A 24,573-nucleotide genomic window follows, 5' to 3' on the forward strand; every position below is an offset into this window, starting at 1 on the left:
CAGAAGCAAAAGCAAAAATGGTTTAAGCCTTTACCAAAAACCTTCCTAGAATAACCCCCAAAACTGGTCGTCTTAAAAGTGATGCAACTGTAAGGCATTTAAGCAGTTATAAATGCTTATCAGCCCTTTTGTAACGCTTTCATAAGATGCGGTAAAAATGTCAAACAGCAATTTTCATGCAGCTCTTTAGCACAAGGACTCTCACCTTCCCTGCGTAGTGTATGATGCAGAAATCAGCTTTGTCTTTCAGTTGCCGAGGTTTCTGGAACTTGGAGTGGGAACCTTGCTCCTGAACCAGTTTTTCAACGAAGGTTTTATCTGTAGCTTTAGGGAACCAGCACTCTTCATCCAGAAGGGCCAGGACGCCAGGGGGGTTGGCCTGATAAGGAGAGGTGAGAGGGGTGGACACATTTTGCCTGTCACTTAAAATATGAGCTTTCCCAAGGGCGTTGGAAACTTAACTTCGTAAACGAGTTGAGTTTTATGAAGATCCATGGTACATAAACTGCTAGGATGAAAGGTGATCTCCAAGCAATAACTAGTTATAATTGGAAGACTGAGCTCTCAAACTGCTGAGTAAGTACTGGTAAGGAAATGAACAACTCATCTCATAAACTTACCAATATGTGGGTTCTAAGTAAACTAATTTCAAGTAGATGGACCCACAAAAGCAAGTAAAAGAAGCCAGAAAGGAACTGGGGGAAGAAGCGATGAACTTGAATGTTTCTATTCATTGTCAATGACTGGCTAGATAAATTAGAATAGAACCTCAACTAACTGGAATGCTTTGGACATTTTATAGCCTAATTAACATTTTATAGCTTAAGTTTTTGTTTCAGTGATGATTAAATAAAATGTCTCACTTCATATTTGGTGAAATAATTCATCAATCACTTTATATATTTGTTTTAACAACCATTAGTGAGTCTGTAACGTCACTCCATTAGAGCACTGAAAAAAGCCCAGTGATATTAAGTAGATTAGTGGGTGGGTCAGGAGCTGGAGGGAGTGACTGCTAATGGGTATGAGGTTTCTTTTTGGGATGATAAAGAGTTCTAGAATCAGGAGGAGAGTGTTTAGGTGAACATGGAGTCAAGAGGTGCGAGTGAAAACAGTGGGACGGGGCACAGCTCTACATCTTCCCCTCCCACCCCGGAGCACTTCCGGGGCTGCTCCAGGCATTCTGGAGGCCAGGGCATCTCTATGGTCCCTGGCCCCCCCCCGTGTCTGGATGGCCCCAGGATCCGGGTCCCCTGAGGTGGGCCGGGGGCGTGGCTGTGGATGCAGCTCTGTTTAGCAGCTTGGCTCAGCACTGGTAATGGCATCCAGAGCGGTCACCCAGCCCGGGTTTGGCCCTATACAGATGTGCAAACTGTGTGTGCTTCTGTACCCAGAGAGACCTTCTCCCTTCCACTCCCTCATCACTGCAGAACAGCTGTGGGACCCCTGCAGCACTGATGAGGCCATCTCAGTACTTGCCCACATGAGTTTTTACAAGAGCCCATGTGTCCAATTCTCAGACTCTAGGAGCAAAGATGACAACCCCATCTGCTGCTCAAAATTCATCATGACTTCAACCTTAAGACATACCACTGCTAAGTGAGAGGCACACTCAAAGGTGAAATCCACTAAGCTGCCTGAGTTTCTCAATGCTGTAAATGAAGAAGAGTCTGGCAATGACGGGGGGGATTTTCATCTCGCCTCCTGTGAATGCTGCAGGGGACTTCACCAATGAGGATGCAGGTGATGAAGATGGCCAGCAAGTCGCTTACCTGCCTGCAAGCCTACTGCATGCCTCTGTTGTGTCTGAGGACTCTGGCACTTGGGAAAACAATAGCAATCTGGAGTTGCAGCCAGCGAGGAAGAGGCAGAAGACAGGCATTGGATCTCACAGCGTGTTTGGACCAAAAGGGATATCTGACCAGACTTTGGCAGTTGGACAGTTTCAGATCCTCATATCAAGTGTCTTAAAAGCCAGAACTGAGCTTCTCTAAATAGTTTTTTTGACAAAGGAACCATTAATTTCATTGGTTATGCTTGGCAGAAAAATTTCAACCTGGGTCTCACAGCCCAGGAGTTAAAGTGTGTTTTGGGCATTCTAATTTTAAGTGTACATCTGCTATCCAAGGAGAAGAAGAAGAATGTTTTGGGACATATCTCCTGATTCACATCACCACCTTGTGGCTGATGCAATTAGAAGGGACAGATTTGAATCGATCTTCTCATAGCTGCATTTTGCAGATAATGATGAACTGATGGGTATGCCAAGGCATCCAGTTCATCTGGATACACTGCAATTTCCAAAAGCATGCACGCTTGGAAGAGTTCTACAGCTTTGCAGAGCCATGTGTGATTACTTTGAAGGGGTTGGGAGGGTCCAAGGAGCTGCACATGGGAAAGCCTTCCCACTTGCCTACAAGACCTGGTGTGTGACAACCAGCAGAAGCTATTTAGTGTGATTCTAGCCTTCTCAGGGCATGTTGTTCACCAAGCCAGATAAGGGTTTGGATTTAGGAGGCAGTATGGTGATAAAATTTGTGGATGCACTTCAGCAGCAAGGCTGCCTGCCATACCACATATCTTTTGAATTTTTTTTTTTTTCCCCGCACGGGCAGGCCTTGGGAATAAACCTGGGTCTCTGGTATGGCAGGTGAGAAATCTGCCTGCTGAGCCACCATGGCCCACCCCATACCACGTAGTTTTTGACAAGGTTTTTACAAGTGTCAAGCTGATGTCCCTTTTGAGGAAAAAGAGGGTAAAGGCCACAGGAACTATCAGTGAGTACAGGACTAAGACATGGTCCCTTCAAGATTCCAAGAAGCTGAAAAAAATGAAGAGGGGCTTATTTGATTACAAAGTGGGTGAGGGTGAGGAGATCACTGTGTGCTGCTGGCATGAGAGCAGTGTGGTCAACATCTGCTTCAGTGCAGTAGGCACAGAGCTGACGAAGCCGATGAGTCGGTACCAGGGAGCAGCCAACACATGGACCCAGGTCTACCAGTTGTCACTGGGAAGGCTGTACCGGGAAAAGGTGGGAGGTGTCAGCTGGATGGATCAGAACATCGCCAACTACTAGGTGAAGATCCGGGGCATGAATCTGTACTCGAGCTTCACTGGCTATGTCATCAATGCCACCCTTAATAACATGCGGCAGCTGCACAGGCTTTGCTGCCAAGACGCCCAGGTAGACCTCCCTGCATTCCGGAGATACATCGCCTGTGTGTATCTGGTGAGCAGTGCTGACACCTTCTCAAGGGAGATGAGCAGGTGGCTGGAAACTGAGAGCTGCTTTGATATGATCAGTTACTGGACCATCCACCAGGACAAGAGGCCCCAGCGTGCACTCTGCCACTCACAGACCAACATGTGTTGTGAGAAGTGCCAGAAGGGCATCCACGCCGAATGCTTTAGGGAGTACCATACCCAGTGATGTCTCAAGGGAGGGTGTGGGGCAGGACTGCCTGGAGGGGACACTGAAGGGCTTCTTCGTTCATGCCCAGTAGGGTATTTTGGTTTAAAAAAAAATGCTTACAAACTAAAAAAAGAAAAAGAAAAAAAAGTTCTGGAATCATTATTTAGATGGCTGAACACTTTTAAAAGGTGAATTCTATGGTATGTGAATTATATCTCAATCGCAAAAAGCTAAATGAAGTCTTTAAATGGTGTGGTCTATTTCATAGTGCCTTTGGGCCCTGTTTATTGCCATATTGCAAACACGGCAAGTTTGTGAGATGAACTTGCACCAATTTCAGGCCATACCTAGGAAGTCAGCTTTTTGAATAAATCTCTAGGATCAGTTTTCTATATCTTACAAAGCCTTTATATTTATTGAAGAAGACATGGCTATGGACAAATATGGCTTAAAAAAGGAACTAGTGGTTTTAGTTAAAAATAAAGAAAATATTATAGTAATGTGGTCAGAGAAAGGTGGTGGCAGGCAGAGTTCCAGCAGGGAGAAGGTAAGAGAGCTACAGTGAGCCCAGTTGAGACCCTTATTGCATGACCAGTCCTGCTGCGGCTCCTCCATCTAAAAGAACCTGAACATTTTGGTCAAAGGTAAGTAGGATAAGGTAGTCCTAGAGGAGGAGCAAATGTTCAGAGTGGCAGATAGCTCAATATACCCATTCATCTGACAACTTTGAGAAATTAAGTTCCATATTATGACAACTGAAACTTTCATCTTTCTATCACAATTTTAACATTTTCATCTTTCTATCATTATTTTAACCTCTTTAATGAAAATATTCTGTATAGGATTTCAAATACAATTTAGTCTTTTCTAAATGACTCAGTGATGGCATGATTATGAATGTCCTTTATTACATGGTGTCTCCTTTTCAGTTATTCTATCTTGCCCTTCGACGCCAGGATCTCAGCTAACCATGCACCTTTAAACTGGGTACTTTTAAGTAGCTATCTGCTGAGGAGACTGGCTTTGCATAAACTAATTCATAAATGAATTAGTTCTATTTACTGTTCTAAATATCCAGGCACAAATCAGATGCCCCCCCATTCCAAGTCTTTCCTAAGATCCTGGTGGAATCATTTTCCTAAAACACCATTTGCAATGTGTTGCTCATCTAATTTCTATTTCTAAAACTTAGCCCCGGAATGCTCCAAAAACATCCACGTCTTCGACACCTTCTATGACACTGCCATGACCGGGCCAGGCAGTCCCTTCCACATCCCCCCACTGTACCCCTAGTCTTTGCATTTCCAGGTATTTAATAAATTCTTGCTGCCTCGATCTTTTCTTGCATCAACAATTTTTAAACTTAATGTCTGCAAAATAATTGAAAATGTACACATCAAATCCTTTTGGCCTCATTTGTTTTGTGAACTAACTATTAAGGATAAAATTACCAAGTGAGAGGGAAGAGTATGAAAAACAATATATGATGTATTTTGTCCTAAAAGATAAAGCCAAAGAAATGCAATGAGACTCATGTAAAGGTCACAAAAACTTGAGATTTTAAACTTTCTAAAAATATATTTAAAAAATAGGGTTGACAGTCTTCCATTTGGGAGAATTTAGGCACAGTGATGCCTACAGACAAACAGAATGACTTAGAAACTTGAACGGGTTCTCTTCTACCCTAAAATATCGGTTGACACACAGCCATCACCTTCTTCCACTGCGGGACTTCCAGTGTTACAGGGACACACAAACACCCATCTCAAACAAGTCACAGTCACCAGCATATTCCATCTCCACATTTATATAACTCCCAGACAATTTTTTGTTTTGGCAACACAGCAGCTAGGAGATGTATTCACGTGTTTGTGCAGCAATGAAAGTGAACTGGAAGTTCCTACTGGTCTGCCCTGAAATGCTGCTTCTAAATAATACCACAGGTACCCAGAAGCAGGTCTCCTCCCAACTGCAGGCAATGTGAGAGACTCTGTCTCTAAATAAGCAGCCACAGTACCTTGAAAGGTAAAGTGATCACTTAAGCATGAGTCAAAGGAAGAGGACCTGTTACTTCCCTTAAATCCCACATTTCTAAGGTGGTGGAACTATACCTCGAACAGCAGTGGGTACCTTCTAGACCACTCTTTCTCTTTCCAATCCGCCTCCCTTCCTTTCTACCTCCATGTACTGATTACAGCCAGTACTTCTAACACCTTCAAATATGTGAGATGTAGGTGAGAACCAGAGACTGAGTAGCAAGAAAAACACCTGAGAAGACAGCCCTGAGCTGTTGTGGAAGCATCACTGATGTGCCCAAGATTAGACCTTTATGTAAATCAAGCACAGCAGTGCTTAATTATGCTTGAGTTTTCACTACATGTCTGCATACAGCAAAATAAATGAAGCTAACACCTTGCTGAGCAAAAGCTAAGCCAGGGAACACACAGCCAAATCAGCAATGTTTGTTTGAGATCATTTAGGGTTTCACATGTGAATGAATTACACAGTTCTGTGTTTTTCCAAAAACACCTGTCCCTAAAATAGTAAATACAACCGAAATTTCCAGTTAAAATCATTTGTACTTATGAGGTGTGAGGATTTAAGTGAAATGTCTTTGCACTGCCTTAGAAATGTGGCTGGTTCCCCCAGCACCAAACCCCATGACAGGTGCTGGGGGAACGGTGCCTGTGACCGCCACGTGTACAAGTCGCCCCGAGAGGCGAAAGCCCATTCTTCAGTCTGTCATACATGCAAATATCGGAAGAAAGCTGAAAGAATGGAGAGCTAGAGAAGACTCTTACTGGAGTGCTACCTGCTTTTTAAATAGTTATTTCATCAGAGTATCACCTTCCTAGAAAACTTACACTGAAAAATCATCTTAACACTGATTAGGCAGGATGGTTTCTGTCTCAGATTATGCCAAGGAATAAAGGACAGGCACTACTTGAAAGGGAACTGGGAGCCAGATATCAAGAGGATATTCTTACGGGCCTCTCTATGAGGTCGATGCAGGGCTGCAGGTCGAGGCCAAAGTCGATGAAGTTCCACTCGATGCCCTCGCGCTGGTACTCCTCCTGCTCCAGGATGAACATGGTGTGGTTGAACAGCTGCTGCAGCTTCTCGTTGGTGTAGTTGATGCAAAGCTGCTCAAAGGAGTTCAGCTACAAAATGCAGAGAGGGCCATTTTCCACACATGGAGAGAGAAGAGAAAATAGGGATCGTTAGTCATCTAGTTATCAAAAAGAGTCCATTGAAAGTATTAATTGGGTGCCTACTACATTAGTGATTCTATCGAACGATGGTGACTGCTGGTTTGAATCTGTGGTGAACCCCAGATAAGCCATGTCCTTTAACCCTCATTCAGTATTGCTGGGTGGGACCTTTTTGATGGTTTCCATGTGATCCACCCAATTGTGGGTGGTAACTTTTGATTAGATGGTTTTTAGTTAGTGCTTTAATTTGGACATTTTCATAGCTTTGCCTTTATTTGGACATTTTCAAAGCCTTAGAACTGTAAACTTGCAACTTAATAAATTTCCCCTTTTAAAGCTGTTCTGTTCCTGGTGTATCACATTTCAGGAGCTTACAAACTAAAACAGTGACTAAACATACCCCTAAGTGTTTTGGAGAGAAAGAGAACCATGTGGCTGGGTCACATGACTGACATGCTAAAAGGAGCAAAGAATAAACATAGTATGTTTTAACTGAATTATCTACAAATAAAACATAATTCAATTTTTATAGTGAATGGTGAAAGAATAGAAATGAGAGGGGAAATGAGACAGAGACAAAAAGAAGAGAAAGGAAAATGGGGGACCCAGGCAGGTGGGGCAAGGGGAGGCAGGAGTACTGGAGGGCAGAGCAGCCAGCCAGCTCTGGTGGCGGCAGAAACACACTCAGCACAGTCGTCCCCCCCCCCCCCCCCCAATCAGGTTGCTGGTGAGCCCGCAGCACAGCCTGATGCAGGCCAAGTGTAAGACTCCGGGAGGTTGGTCCACGAACTCCTTTCCTCCATCAGATTCCTGACCTTGGCCAACTCCCAGGAATACTATTCTGTTCTCGGGAAGCAACCTGGTCTCTCATGCACAGGAACCTCTTCTGTTTTCTTCTGTGAACTCTGCCCTTTTTACTATTATGCTGCTGATTGGTTGAGCAGATGGATGGATGATGAGTAGGTACAATTTTCTGGAGTAAATGTCCTATGTACTAGAAGTTCTCGACCTTTTTTCTGCCCCTATGCTGTTCACGTGCCTAGTACATGCCCATAAATAGCATCCTACATAACCTCTTTATAAAAAGTGATTTCAATTAAGGAGTGTTTAAGCAATCTCCAAGGAAGACGTGTACAGTCTGAACAAGCCACTCCCACATACCCCCCCCACACACACAGGTGCTGGACTCACTATTTTAGAACGAGGCCATGCTAGGAGGCAAGGGCAGTGTCTGCCTCATTAGCACTGTATTTCTAGGGCCAGCACAAGAAACACTCGTAAACTTCCTGTTTTATTTCTGTTTATATAAATGGGTTTTGCTTTGCCTTGAGATTATGAGATTTTAGTGCTCTATTTAGCCTGGACTACCATTTATAAACAATGATACATTTAAAAAAATGAATTTCTACTTGTCTCCCATCTTTAAACCGCCAACTATATTTTTAAATAATGATTGGTAACAATATAAAATTCAAAATACACAGAAGCATTGAAAAGTAAATCTCATCTTAACCTTCTACTGGTTCTCTTGATAGTCAACCACTATGACCTATTTTTTGTAATCCTTCCAGAAATATTTTATACATTTACAAAGTATTATTTTATACATTTACAAAATATGTTTGGGATGGGGAAGGGGATGCTATCTTCTGTTTTTTTTCGTTTAGTTCACAATATATACTGGAACCTTTCCATATCAGTATATAAAGACACCTCATTCTATATAGAGGCTGCACAGTACTCCACCGTTTGGCTAAAGCTTAATTAATTTAACCAATTTTTAACAGCGGACATTTAGGCTTTCCTCATTTCTTTTCAATGACAAATGTTTACAAAACTACTTTGCATGCTTAGCAAAACACATTTTCTATTGTAACATTCATATGTCAAATCCTACCTCTTGAAATTCAATAGTATTTACATTTAAAATTTTCTACTACTCCTTTAGTTTCTTTTTTTAGATTTTACTGATTACTTTTTATTTATTTTTACTAATTTATTTTTCAAACTAATTTTAGAATGAGGTTGCCTAGTTCTCCCTCTCAAAACATTTGATGGTGGGAAGATGGCAGAGGAGGAAGCTCCAGGAATCAGTTCCCCCAGCAAAGCAACTGCTGAACTGGCAGGAACTATCTGAATCAACTATTTTGGAACTCCAGCATCTCGTGGAACACTGTGCAGCATCCAGAGAAGACTGGAGGAAAAGGCTGGTAAACTGCAGTACATATTGGTGCACTTTCCCCTCTGTGCAGTGGCACCACCCCTACACCCCTCCCCTATATGGCAGGCAGCAGTGGGGACTGCTACCCAGGCTCCTGGTGCAGCTTGCTCATGTCAGGGTGGGCTATAAGGACCTTGTTCTCCAAAATCCCAGAGTGTGTGGTCTCATCACAGACCATAGTTTTTGATCAGCTACTTCAAATCTCTGAGGGGCACACACTGTAGGTAGCAACTGTGCCAACTCCCCTCAGGCAAAAGTGGCAGAGGACTCTTAAAGAGCTGGTACTTATTTATTTTTCTGTTTTCTCTTTCCAGCCCCTGTTTTGGGAGCAAAAATAATTTTAAAAAGTAAAATTGATGGTTCCAGCCCTCAACAACAACAAAAAACCCAGCAATTCCAGAAGAGTGGGAGAACTATAGTTCCAGAGTTATAACAAGATAATGTTCAGAATGTCCAATTCTCAACAACAAAAAAAGAATTTGCCAGAAGCCATCCCTGAGGAAGCTCATACACCAGAACTATTAGTAAGATTTTAAATCAACCATCTAATATTTGTTCAATGAGCCAAAGAAATCCACATACAACAAGCTAAAGGAAATTAGAAAAATGCTGCCTGAATAAAATAAAGAGATGGAAATTATAAAAAGAAACAGAAATTTTTAAGCTGCAAAGTACATCATTTGAAATGAAAACCTCAGATGGATTCAACAGTAGATATGAATAGGCAAAAGAAAGGATCAGTAAACTTGAAGACAAAACAAATAAAATTATCTAGTACAAGAACCAGAAGGTAAAAATAATGAAGAAAAATGAATCAAGCCTGAGGGACCTGTGGGATACCATAAAGCATACCAACATACATATCACTGAAGATCCAGGAAGACAAGAGAAACAAAAAAGGGACAGAAAAAGCATATGAAGGAACAATATCCCAAAACTTCTCAAATCTGATGGCAGATATAAATATATACATCCAGAAAGCTCAATGAATTCCAGTCAGGACAGATTCTAAGAGATCTACACCAGGACACATTATAGAGAACTCATCATAATCCAAAGACAAAGGGAGGATTTTGAAAGCAGCACAGGAGAAGCAACTTGTCACAAAAAAGGGATCCCCCCTAAGAGTAACAGAGGGAGGCCAAAAAACAGTGGGGTGAAATGTTTAAAGTCTTTAAGGGAAAACAGTCAACCAAGAATTCTATATCTGGCAAAAATTATCCTTCAAAAATGAAGGAGAAATGAAGGCATTTACAGAAAAACAAAAATTGGAAAGTTCATTACAGGATGACCTGCTCTACAAGTAATGCTATAGGGAGTCCTTCAGACTGGATAGTAACTCCAAGTCATATGAAGAAATAAAGAACATTGGTAAAGGTAACTACATAGATAAATGTATTATACTTTTGGTTTGTAACTGCTTTTTACCTCCCCTATATGATAACAGGCAAATGTGTAAAAAAAAAAATTTAAAATCTATGTTAATGGGCATACAGTGTATACAGATGTAATCTGACACAATAACCATAAAAACAATAAAAATGGGGAGGTACAGAGGTATATAGTAGTAGAGAGCTTTAATACTACTGAAACTAAGTTCATTTAGTCGAATGAGGTTATCAGTTTAAAATGTTCATTGTATTTACAAAGGTAACCACTAAGAAAATAACAAAAAGCATGTAAAGAAAAAGAAAGGAGGGAATCAAAATGGCACACACTACAAAAAAAAATAATACATAAAAAGGCAATAGTGGAGTAACTGAAGAACAAAAAATATATAAGACATACAGAAAACAAATAGCTAAATAGCCGAAGCAAATCCTTCCTTCTCAGTTATTACCTTAACTGTCAGTGGATTAAATACATCTATTAGAAGGCAGAAATCGTGACTGGATGAGTAAGTGTGATTCATCTTTATGCTATCTGTGAGAGATTCACTTTAGGTACAAAGACACGAAGAGGTTGAATGCAAAAGGGTGGGAAAAAAGATAATGAAAAGAGAGCCAGAGTGGCTATATTATTGTCAGATAAAATAGACTTTAAGTAAAAAAAGATTAAAGAGACAAAAAAGGATATTACATGTTAATAAAGCATTCAATCCTGAAAGAAGATATGATTATAAACATACATGCATCTCACAACAGAGTCCCGAAATGTATGAAGCAAAAATGGACAGAATTCAAGGAGAAACAGATAATTCAATAATAGTTGGAGACTTCAAAACACTTGTTTCAAAAACTAATAGAACATCTAGACAGAAGGTCAATAAAAAAACAGAGGGCCTGAACAATGTTATTAACAGTTAGACTTAACAGACATACAGAGAACTCTCTACCCAATGACAGCAGAATTTACATTCTTCTCAAGTGCACAGGGAACATTTTCTAGGATAGACCATATATAAGTTCACAACTGGAATCTTAACACATTTAAAAATATTGAAATCCTACCAAGTATTTTCTCAGATCACAATAGAATGGTTAGAAATCAGTAACAAAAAGAAAACTGGAAAATTTACAAATAGAGAATAGGAAAATGGGTAAATGAAATAAATTAAAAAAACAATAAAGGATCAACAAAACTAAAACTTGCTTTTTTTCTTTTGTAAAGATCAAAATCGCCAGACTGACAAAGAGAAAGATGACACAAACTAAAATAAGGAATGAAAGTGGGGCTCATACTACAAAACTTACAGAAATAAGAAGGATTAGATGATGGCACTATGAACAACTATATGCCAACAGACCAGAAAAGCTAGATGAAATGGACAATTTCTTAGAAACATACAAATCATCTAATTAGAAAAAAGTAGAAATAGAAAATCTCAACAGATTAGAACGAAGAGATTTGAATCAGTAATCAAAAACCATCTCCAAACAAAGAAAAGGTGGTTTCACTGCTGAATTCTACCAAACACTTAAGGAAGATTTAACATGAATGCCAGAGCAAGCACGCAAGGGAAAGAAATAAAAAGCATTCAAACTGGAAAGGAAAAAAGTCAAATTATCCCTATCTGCAGATGATATTATCCTATACAGAAAATTCCAAAGCATCCACAGGAAAGCTACCAGAACTGATAAAAAATTTAGCAAAGTTGCAAGATACAAGGTGCTCTAGTTTGCTAGCTGCTGGAAAGCAATATACCAGAAATGGAACAGCTCTTAAAGGGGGAATTTAATAAATTGCTAGTTTACAGTTCTAAGGCCGAGAAAATATCCCAATTAAAACAAGTCTTTAGAAATGTTCAGTCTAAGGCATCCATGGAAAGATACCTTGGTTCAAGAACGCCGTTGAAGTTCAGGGTCTCTCTCTCAAGTGAGAAGATACATGGTGAACTAGGGTCAGGGTTTCCCTCTAATCTGGAAAGGCATGTGGCGAACACAGTGTCATCTGCTAGCTTTCTCTCCTGGCTTCCTTTCACGAAGCTCCCCGGGAGGCGTTTTCCTCTGTCATCTCCAAAGGTGATGCCTCTCTGCTGGTAGACTCCCTGCTTCTCGTGCTATGTCATTCTCTGCTCTCTCTGAATCTCTCTCATTCTCCAAAATGTTTCTTCTTTTATAGGACTCCAGAAACTAATCAAGATCCACCCAAATGGGTAAAGACATGCCTCCACCTAATCCAGCATAACAACCACTCTTGATTAAATCACATCTCCAGGGAGATGATCTAATTACATTTTCAAAAATACAATGCTGAATCGGGATTAGAAGAAATGGCTGCCTTTACAAAATGGCATTAGGATTAAAGCATGGCTTTTCTAGGGTACATACATCATTTCAAACTGGCACACAAGGTAAACATGCAGAAGTCAATTGGGTTACAATACACCAGTAAAGAACAATCTGAAAAGGAAATAAGAAATATTCAATTTACGATAACATTTAAAAGAAAAAAGACATAGGAATAAATTTAATCAAGAAGGTTAAAGATTGTACACTATAAACTACAAAATACAGCTGAAAGACATTAAAGACCTAAATAAATGGAAAGATATCCCATGTTCATGGATTGGAAGACTTAAGCTATCAATACAGCCTAAGGTGATCTACAAATTCAATGAACTCCTATTAAGAATTCAAGCAGCCTTTTCTGCATAAATGGAATAGCCTATCCTCATATTCATATGGAATTTAAAGGAGTCCCAAATAACCCAAACAATTTTGAAGAAGAACAAGTTGAAGGACCCACACTTCCTGACTTCAAAATTTAGGACAAAGCTACATTAGTTGCTCCAGTGTGGTATCGGCGTAAGATTAGACATATAGGCCAATGTAATATCAAGACTTCAGACATAAATCCACACATCTATGGCCTGCTGATTTTCAACAAGGATACCATTCAATGGGGAAATAATAGTTTCTTCAGCAAAGACTGCTGGGACAACTGGAAATCCACATACATAAGAATTAATGTGGATGCTTATTTTTCACTTCTCATATACAAAAATTAATTTAAAATGGACCAGAGACCTAAATATGTTTAAGAGCTAACAAGAAAACATAGGAAAATATCTTCTGAACCTTGTAGTAGGCCATGGACTTTTAGATTTTACACTAAAAACACAAGCAACAACAACAAAAAAACATACAAAATGGACTTGATCAAAATGAAAAACTTTAGGGGTGCACGGGTGGTTCAGTGGTAGAATGCTTGCCTTTCATGCGGGAGACCCGGGTTCAATTCCTGGACGATGCACCGCCCCACTCCCCGAAAAAAGTTAAAAACTTGTACATCGAAGGATTTTAGCAAGATAATGAAACAACAACCACAGAATGTGAGAAAATATTTGTAAACAACGTATCTGAAAAGGATTTAAGTCAGAATTATAAAAACAGCTCCTATAACTCAACAAAAAGACAAATAACCCACTTAAAAAATTAAATTTTAATTGAACAATCCAATTAAATTATGGACCAAGGATTTGAATAGACATTTCTTTAAAGATGTTCAAATAGCTAATAAGCACATGAAAAGATGCTCAACATCATTAGCCATTAATAAATGCAAATTAAAACTTCATACGCACTAGGCTGGCTATTATTAAAAATCTGAAAATAACAACTGTTAGTGAGGATGTGGAGAAATAGGAGCCTTCATACATTGATGGGGGGGATGTAAAACGATGCAACCACTGTGGAAAAGTTTGGTGGTTCCTCAGAAAATTAAACAATTAGCATAGGACCCAGCAATTCCACTCCTTGGAACATAACCTCAAAGAATTGAAAGAGGGGACTTGGACAAATATCTGTACACCAATGTTCACCACAGCATTATTCCCAGTAGCCAAAAGGTAGAAGCAACTCAAAATGTGATATATCCATACACTGGAATATTATTCAGCTGCAAAAAGAAATGAAGCGCCGACACATGCTACAAAGGGGATGAAACCTTGAAGATGTTGTGTCTAGTGAAATAAGCCAGACAAAAAAAGGACAAATATTGTATCATTTCTCTTATATGAAATACTCAGAGTAAGCAAATTCATAGAGACAGAAAGCAGAACAGTTGTTACCAGGGTTGTGGACAGTGGGAATGGGGAATTATTATTAAATGAATGAGTTTTAATTTGAAATGATGAAAATAGTCAGGAAATAGACAGTGGTGAAAGTCACAGTTTTGTCAACATACTTAATGTCAAAGAATTGTCCACTTAGAATGGTTATGATTTTTATATATATTCGACCACAATAAAAAAGAAATTTTAAATATTTATTAATAGATTTTAAATTATATTCAATTTATAGATTAATTTTGGTGAGATACACATTATTATGGGGCTAAAATTTTCATTGGAGAATAGGGTGTTTATTGTTTGTTCAAATCCATTTCTGTTTTTCTCAGTAGCATTTTGAAGTTGTCTTTGTCTAAAACTTCCCCATTTTTTTATATAAATTTATCCCTAAATACTTCATCTTTTTTTGTTGTTGTTGCTGCTGCAGTTGGAAATGGGGGTTTTTATTTTCATTATGCCCTCTGATTATTTCTATAGGAAGGCATGGATTTTCTTAAATGCAATTTGTGCCCAGCCACCTTTCATGATTTCTTAAATTCTATATAAATCAATCAGTTTTAAAGCAATTTCTTCTAGTGGTCAGTTAATGGATGAAACTGTCTGTAGGAGCAACAGTTGAGATTCTGAGAGTAGATTTATAATTTTTTTATTATAACCATCCTACTAGTGTGAAATGCTATCTTGTTATAGCTTTAATTTGCATTTCTTTAAGGTTAATGATGTTGAGCATCTTTTCATATACTTATAAGCCTATTCAAATCCTTGGCCACTTCTTTTTAAAAATTTTTATTAATAAAACCAATCAACATACAATATGAACATTCTTTTTATTTCATCACACAATTGTATATTCATCATGATCATTTCTTAGAACATTTACATGAATTCAGAAAAAAGAAATAAAAAGAAAACAGGAAAAAAATCATATATACCATACCCCTTACTCCTCCCTTTCATTGATCACTAGCATTTCAATCTATTAAACTTATTTTAACATTTGTTTCCCCTATTATTTATTTATTTTTAATCTATATGTTTTATTCATTTGTCCAAAAGGTAGATAAAAGAAGCATCAGACACAAGGTTTTCACAATCACACAGTCACATTGTGAAACCTGTATCATTATACAATCACCTTTAAGAAACATGGCTACTGGAACACAGCTCTACATTTCCAGGCAGTTCCCTCCAGCGTGGCCCAATTTTTATTTTTCAACTTTTTTTTATTAATTAAAAAAAAATTAACAAACAAAACATTTAGATATCATTCCATTCTACATATATAATCAGTAATTCTTAATATCATCACATAGTTGCATATTCATCATTTCTTAGTATATTTGCATTGATTTAGAAAAAGAAAAGGACAACAGAAAAAGAAATAAAATCATAATAGAGAGAAAAAAAAACTATACGTACCATACCCCTTATACCCCTCGCTTTCATTTACCACTATTTCAAACTGAAGTTATTTTAACATTTGTTCCCCCTATTATTTATCTTTATTCCATATGTTCTACTCTTCTGTTGATGTAGCTAAAAGGAGCATCAGACATAAGGTTTTCACATTCACAGAGTCTCATTGTGAAAGCTATATCATTGTTCAATCATCATCAAGAAACATGGCTACTGGAACACAGCACTACATTTTCAGGCAATTCCCTCCAGCCTCTCCACTACATCTTGAACAACAAGGTGATATTTACTTAATGTGTAAGAATAACCTCCAGGATAACCTCAACTCTGTTTGGAATCTCTCAGCCATTGACACTTTGTCTCATCTTACTCTTCCCCCTTTTGGTCGAGAAGGTTCTCTCAATCCCTTGATGTTAATTCTCAGCTCATTCTAGGATTTTTCTCTGTCCTTTGATGCTGAGTCTCAGCTCATTCCAGGATCTTTGTCCCACGTTGCCAGGAAGGTCCACACCCCTGGGAGTCACGTCCCACGCAGAGAGGGGGAGGGTGGTGAGACTGCTTGTCATGTTGGCTGGAGAGAGAGGCCACATCTGAGCAACAAAAGAGGTTCTCTTGGGGGTGACTCTTAGGCCTAAATTTTAAGTAGACCTGACCTATCCTTTGTGGGGTTAAGTTTCATGTGAACAAACCCCAAGACTGGGGACTCAGCCTATAGCTTTATTGTCCACACTGCTTGTGAGAATATCAAGAATTCAACTTGGGGAAGTTGAATTTCTCCCCACTCTCACCATTCCCCGAAGGGGGCTTGCAAATTCTTTTCCAGTCACGGATCAAATCACTCTGGGATTCATCGGGGGATCACCCTGGACAAATCAACAAAATCTCATGTGCTACCTGAGATTCCAAGTACTTATGACATTCAATCAAACTATCTGCATGAGTTATATTAGGAAATGCTCTAGTCAAAATCTAAATTTTGTAACAAACATTTTTTGCTTTAGTCTCACATATAAGGTGACATTTTAAAGTATTGATCAGCATCTATTTTCAGCACCCTGCAATAATGACATTCCTTTGTTCTTCCTTATGCCAAAACATTTTAAAAATTTGTACATTGTACATTTCACTATTATTATACACTCTAGGCATTCCTAGATTATACCATCTTGATCTTTAACATCTATCTTTCTTTCTGATTTCATTTATGTCCCCAGCCCTCTTCCCTCTATCATTCTCACATGCAGCTTCACTCAGTGTTTTAACATAGTTACATTACAGTTAGGTAGTATTGTGCTGTCCATTTCTGAGTTTTTGTATCCAGTCCTCTTGCACAGTCTGTATCCCTTCAGCTCCAATTACCCACTATCTCACCCTATTTCTATCTCTTGATGGTCTCTGTTACCAATGACATATTCCAAGTTTATTCACTAATGTCAATTCGTATCAGTGAGACCATACAGTATTTGTCCTTTAGTTTTTGGCTAGTCTCATTCAGCATAATGTTCTCTAGGTCCATCCATGTTGTTACATGCTTCATAAGTTTATTCTGTCTTAGAGCTGCATAATATCCCATCATATGTATATACCACAGTTTGTTCAGCCACTCATCTGTTGATGGACATTTTGGCTGTTTCCATCTCCTTGCAATTGTAAATAATGCTGCTATAAACATTGGTGTGCAAATGTCCGTTTGTGTCTTTGCCCTTAAGTCCTCTGAGTAGATACCTAGCAATGGTATTGCTGGGTCATATGGCAATTCTATATTCAGCTTTTTGAGGAACCGCCAAACTGCCTTCCACACTGGTTGCACCATTTGACATTCCCACCAACAGTGAATAAGTGTGCCTCTTTCTCCACATCCTCTCCAGCACTTGTCATTTTCTGTTTTGTTGATAATGGCCATTCTGGTGGGTGTGAGATGATATCTCATTGTGGTTTTGATTTGCATTTCTCTAATGGCCAGGGACATTGAGCATCTCTTCATGTGCCTTTTGGCCATTTGTATTTCCTCTTCTGAGAAGTGTCTGTTCAAGTCTTTTTCCCATTTTGTAATTGGATTGGCTCTTTTTGTTGTTGAGTTAAACACTCTCTTTATAAATTCTGGATACTAGACCTTTATCTGATATGTCATTTCCAAATATTGTCTCCCATTGTGTAGGCTGTCTTTTTACTTTCTTGATGAAGTTCTTTGATGCACAAAAGTGTTTAATTTTGAGGAGCTCCCATTTATTCATTTCTTTCTTCAGTGCTCTTGCTTTAGGTGTAAGGTCCATAAAACCGCCTCCAATTGTAAGATTCATAAGATATCTCCCTACATTTTCCTCTAACTGTTTTATGGTCGTCTTAGACCTAATGTTTAGATCTTTGATCCATTTTGAGTTAACTTTTGTATAGGGTGTGAGATACGGGTCCTCTTTCATTCTTTTGCATATAGATATCCAGTTCTCTAGGCACCATTTATTGAAGAGACTGTTCTGTCCCAAATGAGTTGGTTTGACTGCCTTATCAAAGATCAAATGTTCATAGATGAGAGGGTCTATATCTGAGCACTCTATTCGATTCCATTGGTCAATATATCTATCTTTATGTGGCCCATTTTCTAATTGAGCTGTTTACCCAATTAAAATTTAATTTTAAAGAACCTCATCTTACAAGACAATTCAACACCCAATTGGTGGCCACATTAGCACACTGACCTCAATAAGTTTGAAATTTAGTATTTTGCCTTACTACATAACGAATCTATTAAAGGAGTCTATTAAAGAAGGGTCTCATATGTTTATGAGACCAAAGTTTTATACACTTCTTTGTAAAACCATCGCACATATGTGACTACAAACCTTGGCTGTGATTTATAGTGATGGTGAATCAGTGCTTGGGAAAATCTAGTCACATTCACAATAAAACAGTTTTAATTTATCATGAACACCCGTGGGTCATTATCTTCAGAACATAGATCCTGTGCTCTCCACACATCCTCCACCTTGTGCTGCTCCCCGATTCCTAGCTGAGACGCCATCACCTAGCTCCTGGTCTATGACAATGGCCTCCTCCTCCCTCTGCTCAGCTCTCAGTGCTGGCACTGACTTTCTAGCAGTCTCTAACATTTGACAACTTTTTTCTCAGGCAGGGCCATGGGACTGGCTCTTTCTATGCAAGAAAAACTGCCTGAGGCTGGCTGCTTCATCCTAGTAGCATGCCAGTTATTCCTGCGGAGAAGCCTTCCAGGAACAGGCTCCAGAAAGATAGCCTCCCCAGTTCTTCCACTGACCGCACCTCATCTGGTTCCTTCAATCCATCCATTCCCACACGTCTGTTACTGTCTGACTTTCCCCAAAAACAGGCAGGGCCCACACCTGTCGTGTTTCTCATCCTATCCCTGGTGCCCAGTGCTGTGCCAGGCATGTGGGCCATAGTACAGAATTAGACAAATTAACAGAAGAAAGGGCAGGAGGGAGGCAGGGAGAGAACAGTACCTCAAAAATTTCAAATCCAGCAATATCCAGGATTCCAATGAAAGATGCTCCCTGACGTTTGGTCCTGTCCAGGGCTTTATTGATACGGTGAACCAGCCAGCGAAAGAGTCGCTCGTAGGTAGCTTTTGCCAGTGCTTCTACTGCAAAGTCTGCCTATAATTAGACAACATCAACCTTTTATCCTGGAAACAATCTCAACAAAGCATTAACAGCTGTCATATGGAATTTCATCTAATGCAGAATTCAACAACTGTGAAACAGTCTTTACTGCTTAACCATGTCGGATACATTAAAATTAATCAATTTTGCACAGCAACAGAGGGCATTATTGGTACAATTCCAGGAAGACTGTGGATAATCAATTTTGGGATGAGTGAAGATGTCCAGTAAAATTAAGTTCCTCTTGATGCCCCCAGGTTCTCTGCAGAGGTTCTACACAGTTAGAGGAACCCTCTCACAGGAGAGCCACCTTCTAACCTTCTCATTTAAGCCATCAGTGTATTTCTTAATGCAATAGCACCATAAAATGGGTGAACGCAATTCCTACATTCTTGTCACTGTGCCACCTACCACAAGGGAAGGTAGAGGAGCCACCTTTTGCTGGACTGGTCCCTGAAGGGCGTGGGTCCATTCTACTGGATTATTTATCTACCTAGGGAAAACTGGAGACTGCCTTTCAAATGCACTTGTTCTAAAAATCACCTTTAAAAATTTTTCTGAAAACGAAAAAATGATACTAGGGAAAACACAATTAGCAATCAGTAACCAAGAAACACCCATAGAATAGAGAGTCTTGATGATTCAACTGTCGTGTGTCAGAGAGCCAAATATTAAACTTACTTGTTCTTTGGTCTGGGCTTTCTGCACGTAGTCTCGGCCGACTTTGATCCGGGGGGTGAGGATAGCCCGAGTAAACTCCATCACGTTCATCCCAAGAAGATGGCAGAGTTTCTGTGCAACTAAAGTTCAAAAGTCTTGTTATTTTCTTAAATACTAGATTTTTATTTATGATGTAATCACAATAATCAATAAATACCTGAAAACTTTAGTAATCATTAAATTACATTAAGAAATAAACTATTAAAAGTCTTGCAAGTTACAACCTGCAACCACAACCGTTCTAATAAAAAAAAAAGGGAAAAAAAGTGTTGCAAGTTAGATAAGCTTTAAGCCTGATGAAAAATATTTTTATCTTTTCAAATTAATAAGAAAAGACTCATCCTTAGAGACTGTAAAAGATGGTTAGTCTGCATTTACTTATTCTGGATAGAATTCCAAGTTACTATGTCTTAGAATTCATGGATAATGGAGAGAATGAGAAAATGATTGAAATTATTGAAATCATCAATATTGTATTACCAATACAACTGGTGATGTCCCGGTAATAATATTTTAGTAGGCAGGAGAATCTAAAATGCTTTAAAAAGGTAATTATTTGATTACATGCCAGGCATAACACACTCATTAAATAGCTGCTAATTTTATGATTTGCTGATTGAGGCTCATCAGCCTCAGATTCACCATCTCACGATAAGTGCACCGTCCAGTATCATCAAGGTCCAAGCAAATGGAACTATAATTAATTTCTGATTATGTTAAAATAGAAAAAAAACTGTATAGGGCAAGCATATTTTAAATTAACTGAGAAGTATAATCTACACAAAGTTCTCATGTCAAAGACCTGCATCCTACCAAGGTGACCAGGCTACTCCCTGTACTGATGACTTGGCACAGGGCAGTCTGGACCTCAGGGGGTGGGGGTGTGGGTGGGGTCTGTTTCATGACTCTTCCCACAGCCCAGTTTGTCTACTTCAACCTCTAGGTCCTGGCTCCATACATAAGTATGTTTGTGTGCATGCAAGTTATGGGAAGTTGAAAAATACGAAGAAGTAGAAAAAAAGCAAATTGCTCACATTCCTTTGCTTCTTATCATAATAAACATCATTTTAACAGGCAAAAGAATACTTCAGAATGTGGGTCTATTGTGGTTTACATCATTCCATTAAACATATTAAGGTAGCTCCCAGTGCTTTATCATTAAAATGTTCAGACATAAACCTTTTTGCATGATGCCCATTTTTCTGCCTGCCTCCTACTCCCCTTCCTGAGAATCTTCACTGACTTCACATGTTCAGAATTAGTCAAAAAGTTACGGAAGTGAAATAAGTACAATCATCAATTAAATCTAGAGAACTGAAAACTTTCTGTTGACCAGGTTACAACTTTTACTTTATGGTGCAATTATAAAGAAATACAGCTACATGTTTAAACAGACATAACCAAACTTCTATTTATCTGGTGGAGAACCAGCACCTTGGAATGACATGTCCTCACTGCAGAGCTGAAAAGTACACCTCCACGTGGAGGGTGTGGGTGGAGACAGGGCAGAAAGAATGGGGGAATGGGAACAGGGTAGAAGAGATGGAAGAAGTAGGTCCTTATGTCAATCAAACCACCTTCACTGAACAATACATTTAATGGTCCTGGAGATCAAAAGCTCTAGGATGTGTAAAGGTCTTGGTCAGGAAATAAATGAGGCATCACAAGAAGCACAAGTCCCTTAAAAGAGTTACACAGAATTAAATTAACAAGCATAAATGGGTTACCAAAAAAAGGACTATTTCAAGAACAGGGAATGTGAATTTATGTTAGCCTTCGCTGGCCATGTTGGATTGGTGATGCTCATGTGAATGAAAGAAATTTACTCAGGTAATCAGGCATCCTTGGCAATGTAGGTTTCTCTCTCTCAATCTCTCTCTTACTTTATTTATTTTTTTTGTCTCCAGAGAAAGGGAAACAAACTGACAACTCTTAAAAGCCTAAAAACACATTTTTCTGGTTCAAAAATTTTTATTCCTGGTGTAAATTTAAATGTTTTCATCATTTAAAAATTTAAAGATTTCATATTAAAATTGAGATTTCCATCTTCCTTTGAGAATTCAATGAATTTGGTAACTCTGGGCCCATATTCCTGCAAGATAGAAACTGGGCAGGACTCAGCAGCTGTTGCTCCCCTGCAGTTAAGCCATTAGTCTCCTGCAGCCTACGCCCCCTCCAGGTCCTCCTGCCACAGTGGTGCTAGGACAGGATCCACTGACCTATCATTGCACACCTGCCCTTTTCCCTCATTTACAGAATCATCTAGGTCCTCACGTAGGCATGTCAGGTTGCTGCTCTGCTCTCAAGAGTTGTGGAGAAGAGTGCTTTTATGCTTGCACTGTAATATGTTCTCGGAGAACACAAGAGCCCATCATCTAAATAGAAATAAAATCAGTATTCAACAATTTACCTGTATTTTCTGGCATGGAAGCTTGATCGGTATTCCTCTCTTTTTTAAAAGAAATATTTCCAAACTGTAGCACTGAAGATACTACTTTAAGCATTGCTTTATATTGATAAAAAGAAAAAAAAAATTAATGAAAACATTGCATCCAAATGTAGCAGAGAAGTATTCAAATGTACTTGTGCTATAAATTGGTAAGACAAAACTTTTTGGTAAGGTATGTCTCAGGATTTCATAAAATTATGGGCAGTTCTCATCAATTTCTCAATCATTTTCTAGTTAGGTTATTTGACCCCAATTTAGAAGTGTGATATAGGTAAGTATCAGAATCTTAGCAAAGCCACATACACAGAATCTCCTCATGAGAGAAGCCCATTATGTGCATTGCCTCCATGGTCTCCTGAAAGTTATCTTTGTCTTGCTGTCCCGGAATAGGAATATAGCCATTGGAGAGGAATCTGTAGTTATTAAATCCTTCAAGGAGCAAATCAGCTAAAAGAAAACATAAAAGGAATACAATTTAATAAACACTCATAAATAGACCCAAACATGCCCACATGCAAACTGTCCTGCTACCACATCATAACAGAGACAACTACTCTATATATTTATCTGTTTTTTTTTTTTCCTTGCAGGTCTTTTTCAAAATAATTTCTGGGACAGGATCTTAACTGATGCCTACAGTTAACAAAAGCTTAGGCTCCAGATGAGAAAATTATTAATGTGTATGTATCTACTGATATCTAGATGACATATATACTCATTATTTAGAAGGAACACTGAATTTGAGACTCAGAAGAAATCAGAAAGGAGTCTGCCTTCTCTCATTCACATAATTCTGTGAAAATTCCGACCCAGACCAGAGCTCTCCTTCTTATCCTGCCTAACCCTAAATTTCTAGTCCTTATGATTCATGCCAATAAGCAGATAAACAAAAACAAAATCCCATCATAGGCTCTTTTTAATACTAGTGGAAGTATAACATATATATTCAGTTATAAATCTAGTAATAAAAATACCACTTCTACTTAATTTTATCTTGCAATTTTATTTTCTTGCTTTTATACTTATAGATTTGAAACAATTGCAGACAAATGCATCATTTGTCTTCTAATTTAAAAACTTTCTAAAAGAAAAGACAAAGTGTCAAAGGTAATACGACAACACTCATACCTGCCACTTTAAATAATGTGCCTATCTCATGACAAGGAAATTCATTTTCATGATTTAACCAGTTTGAATATGTGTCTGCAAAACCATTAGTTATTGCAACTGATCTGTTATTAAAAGATTTAATATTTAAAAAGATATTCAAATGAATATAAAATAGTAAAAAAAACTTTGTAACTTACACTTCAGGTGTTCTCCTGCTCCAGATAACAACTGGTAAAAGATATGAAAAGTACGCTCATCTTTTGCTTGACGAACAGCACGAGACTTTTCTAGAAGGTCTGAGCAAAGAAGGTTAAGGATTAAACTATTTATAAAGGTCTCTGTTCAGTGTCTATACAACTTAATTCATAATACATATTCTTTTTCTGCTATATATCTGCTATCCTGCGATGAAAGAGTCTAAATTATTGTACGTACAAGTGAAAAAAAAGAGAATTTATACAATTTATGGTTCTCATTAATCTTCCAGAATCACTATACTGGAAGGGAACTTAGATTACAGAGCACTCCCCCAGACACCCCACTCCCAACTTTCTGGATTACATTCAGTGAACACAGTACTATGCCAGGAACAGTAAGCTATTGAAAATGAAGTTTAAAACAGGATAGGTCCAGAATTATCATCACAATTTTACAAACAAGGACACGAAGGCATAAGGAAATTAAATTAGAAAACAGCTATCAAGCAGTAGTGCTAGGAATCAAAATGTGGTGTGTCTCCCAAAGGTCAGTGCTTGGCAGCATGCTACCCATAAGTGCTCCTGCGTAGAAAGCCCCAGGTGCAGAGTGCTGGCCACTTTCCATTCACCACCACACTGAAGTTTTCCAGATGATGCTTCTAGGTTAGCAGCCACTGGCCTTCCCTTCA

General features: G+C 38.7%; 1 protein-coding gene across 4 annotated transcripts in view; it reads right to left on the minus strand.

The window, feature by feature from the left end:
- MYH10 (myosin heavy chain 10) overlaps positions 1–24,573 on the minus strand; it is a 176,560-nt gene that overhangs the window by 59,225 nt on the left and 92,762 nt on the right. For all 4 annotated transcript variants that reach the window (XM_077165944.1, XM_077165942.1, XM_077165945.1 and 1 more), the window contains exons 8-14: positions 23,885–23,983; positions 22,881–23,024; positions 22,539–22,634; positions 20,090–20,208; positions 19,250–19,402; positions 6,400–6,573; positions 206–379 (exon numbers count right to left, since the gene is read on the minus strand). In XM_077165944.1, the coding sequence (XP_077022059.1) occupies positions 206–379; positions 6,400–6,573; positions 19,250–19,402; positions 20,090–20,208; positions 22,539–22,634; positions 22,881–23,024; positions 23,885–23,983 (959 nt within the window). The remainder of the gene's footprint in view (positions 1–205; positions 380–6,399; positions 6,574–19,249; positions 19,403–20,089; positions 20,209–22,538; positions 22,635–22,880; positions 23,025–23,884; positions 23,984–24,573) is intronic.

Source organism: Tamandua tetradactyla, chromosome 6 (assembly GCF_023851605.1).
Source record: "Tamandua tetradactyla isolate mTamTet1 chromosome 6, mTamTet1.pri, whole genome shotgun sequence".
NCBI lineage: Eukaryota > Metazoa > Chordata > Mammalia > Pilosa > Myrmecophagidae > Tamandua > Tamandua tetradactyla.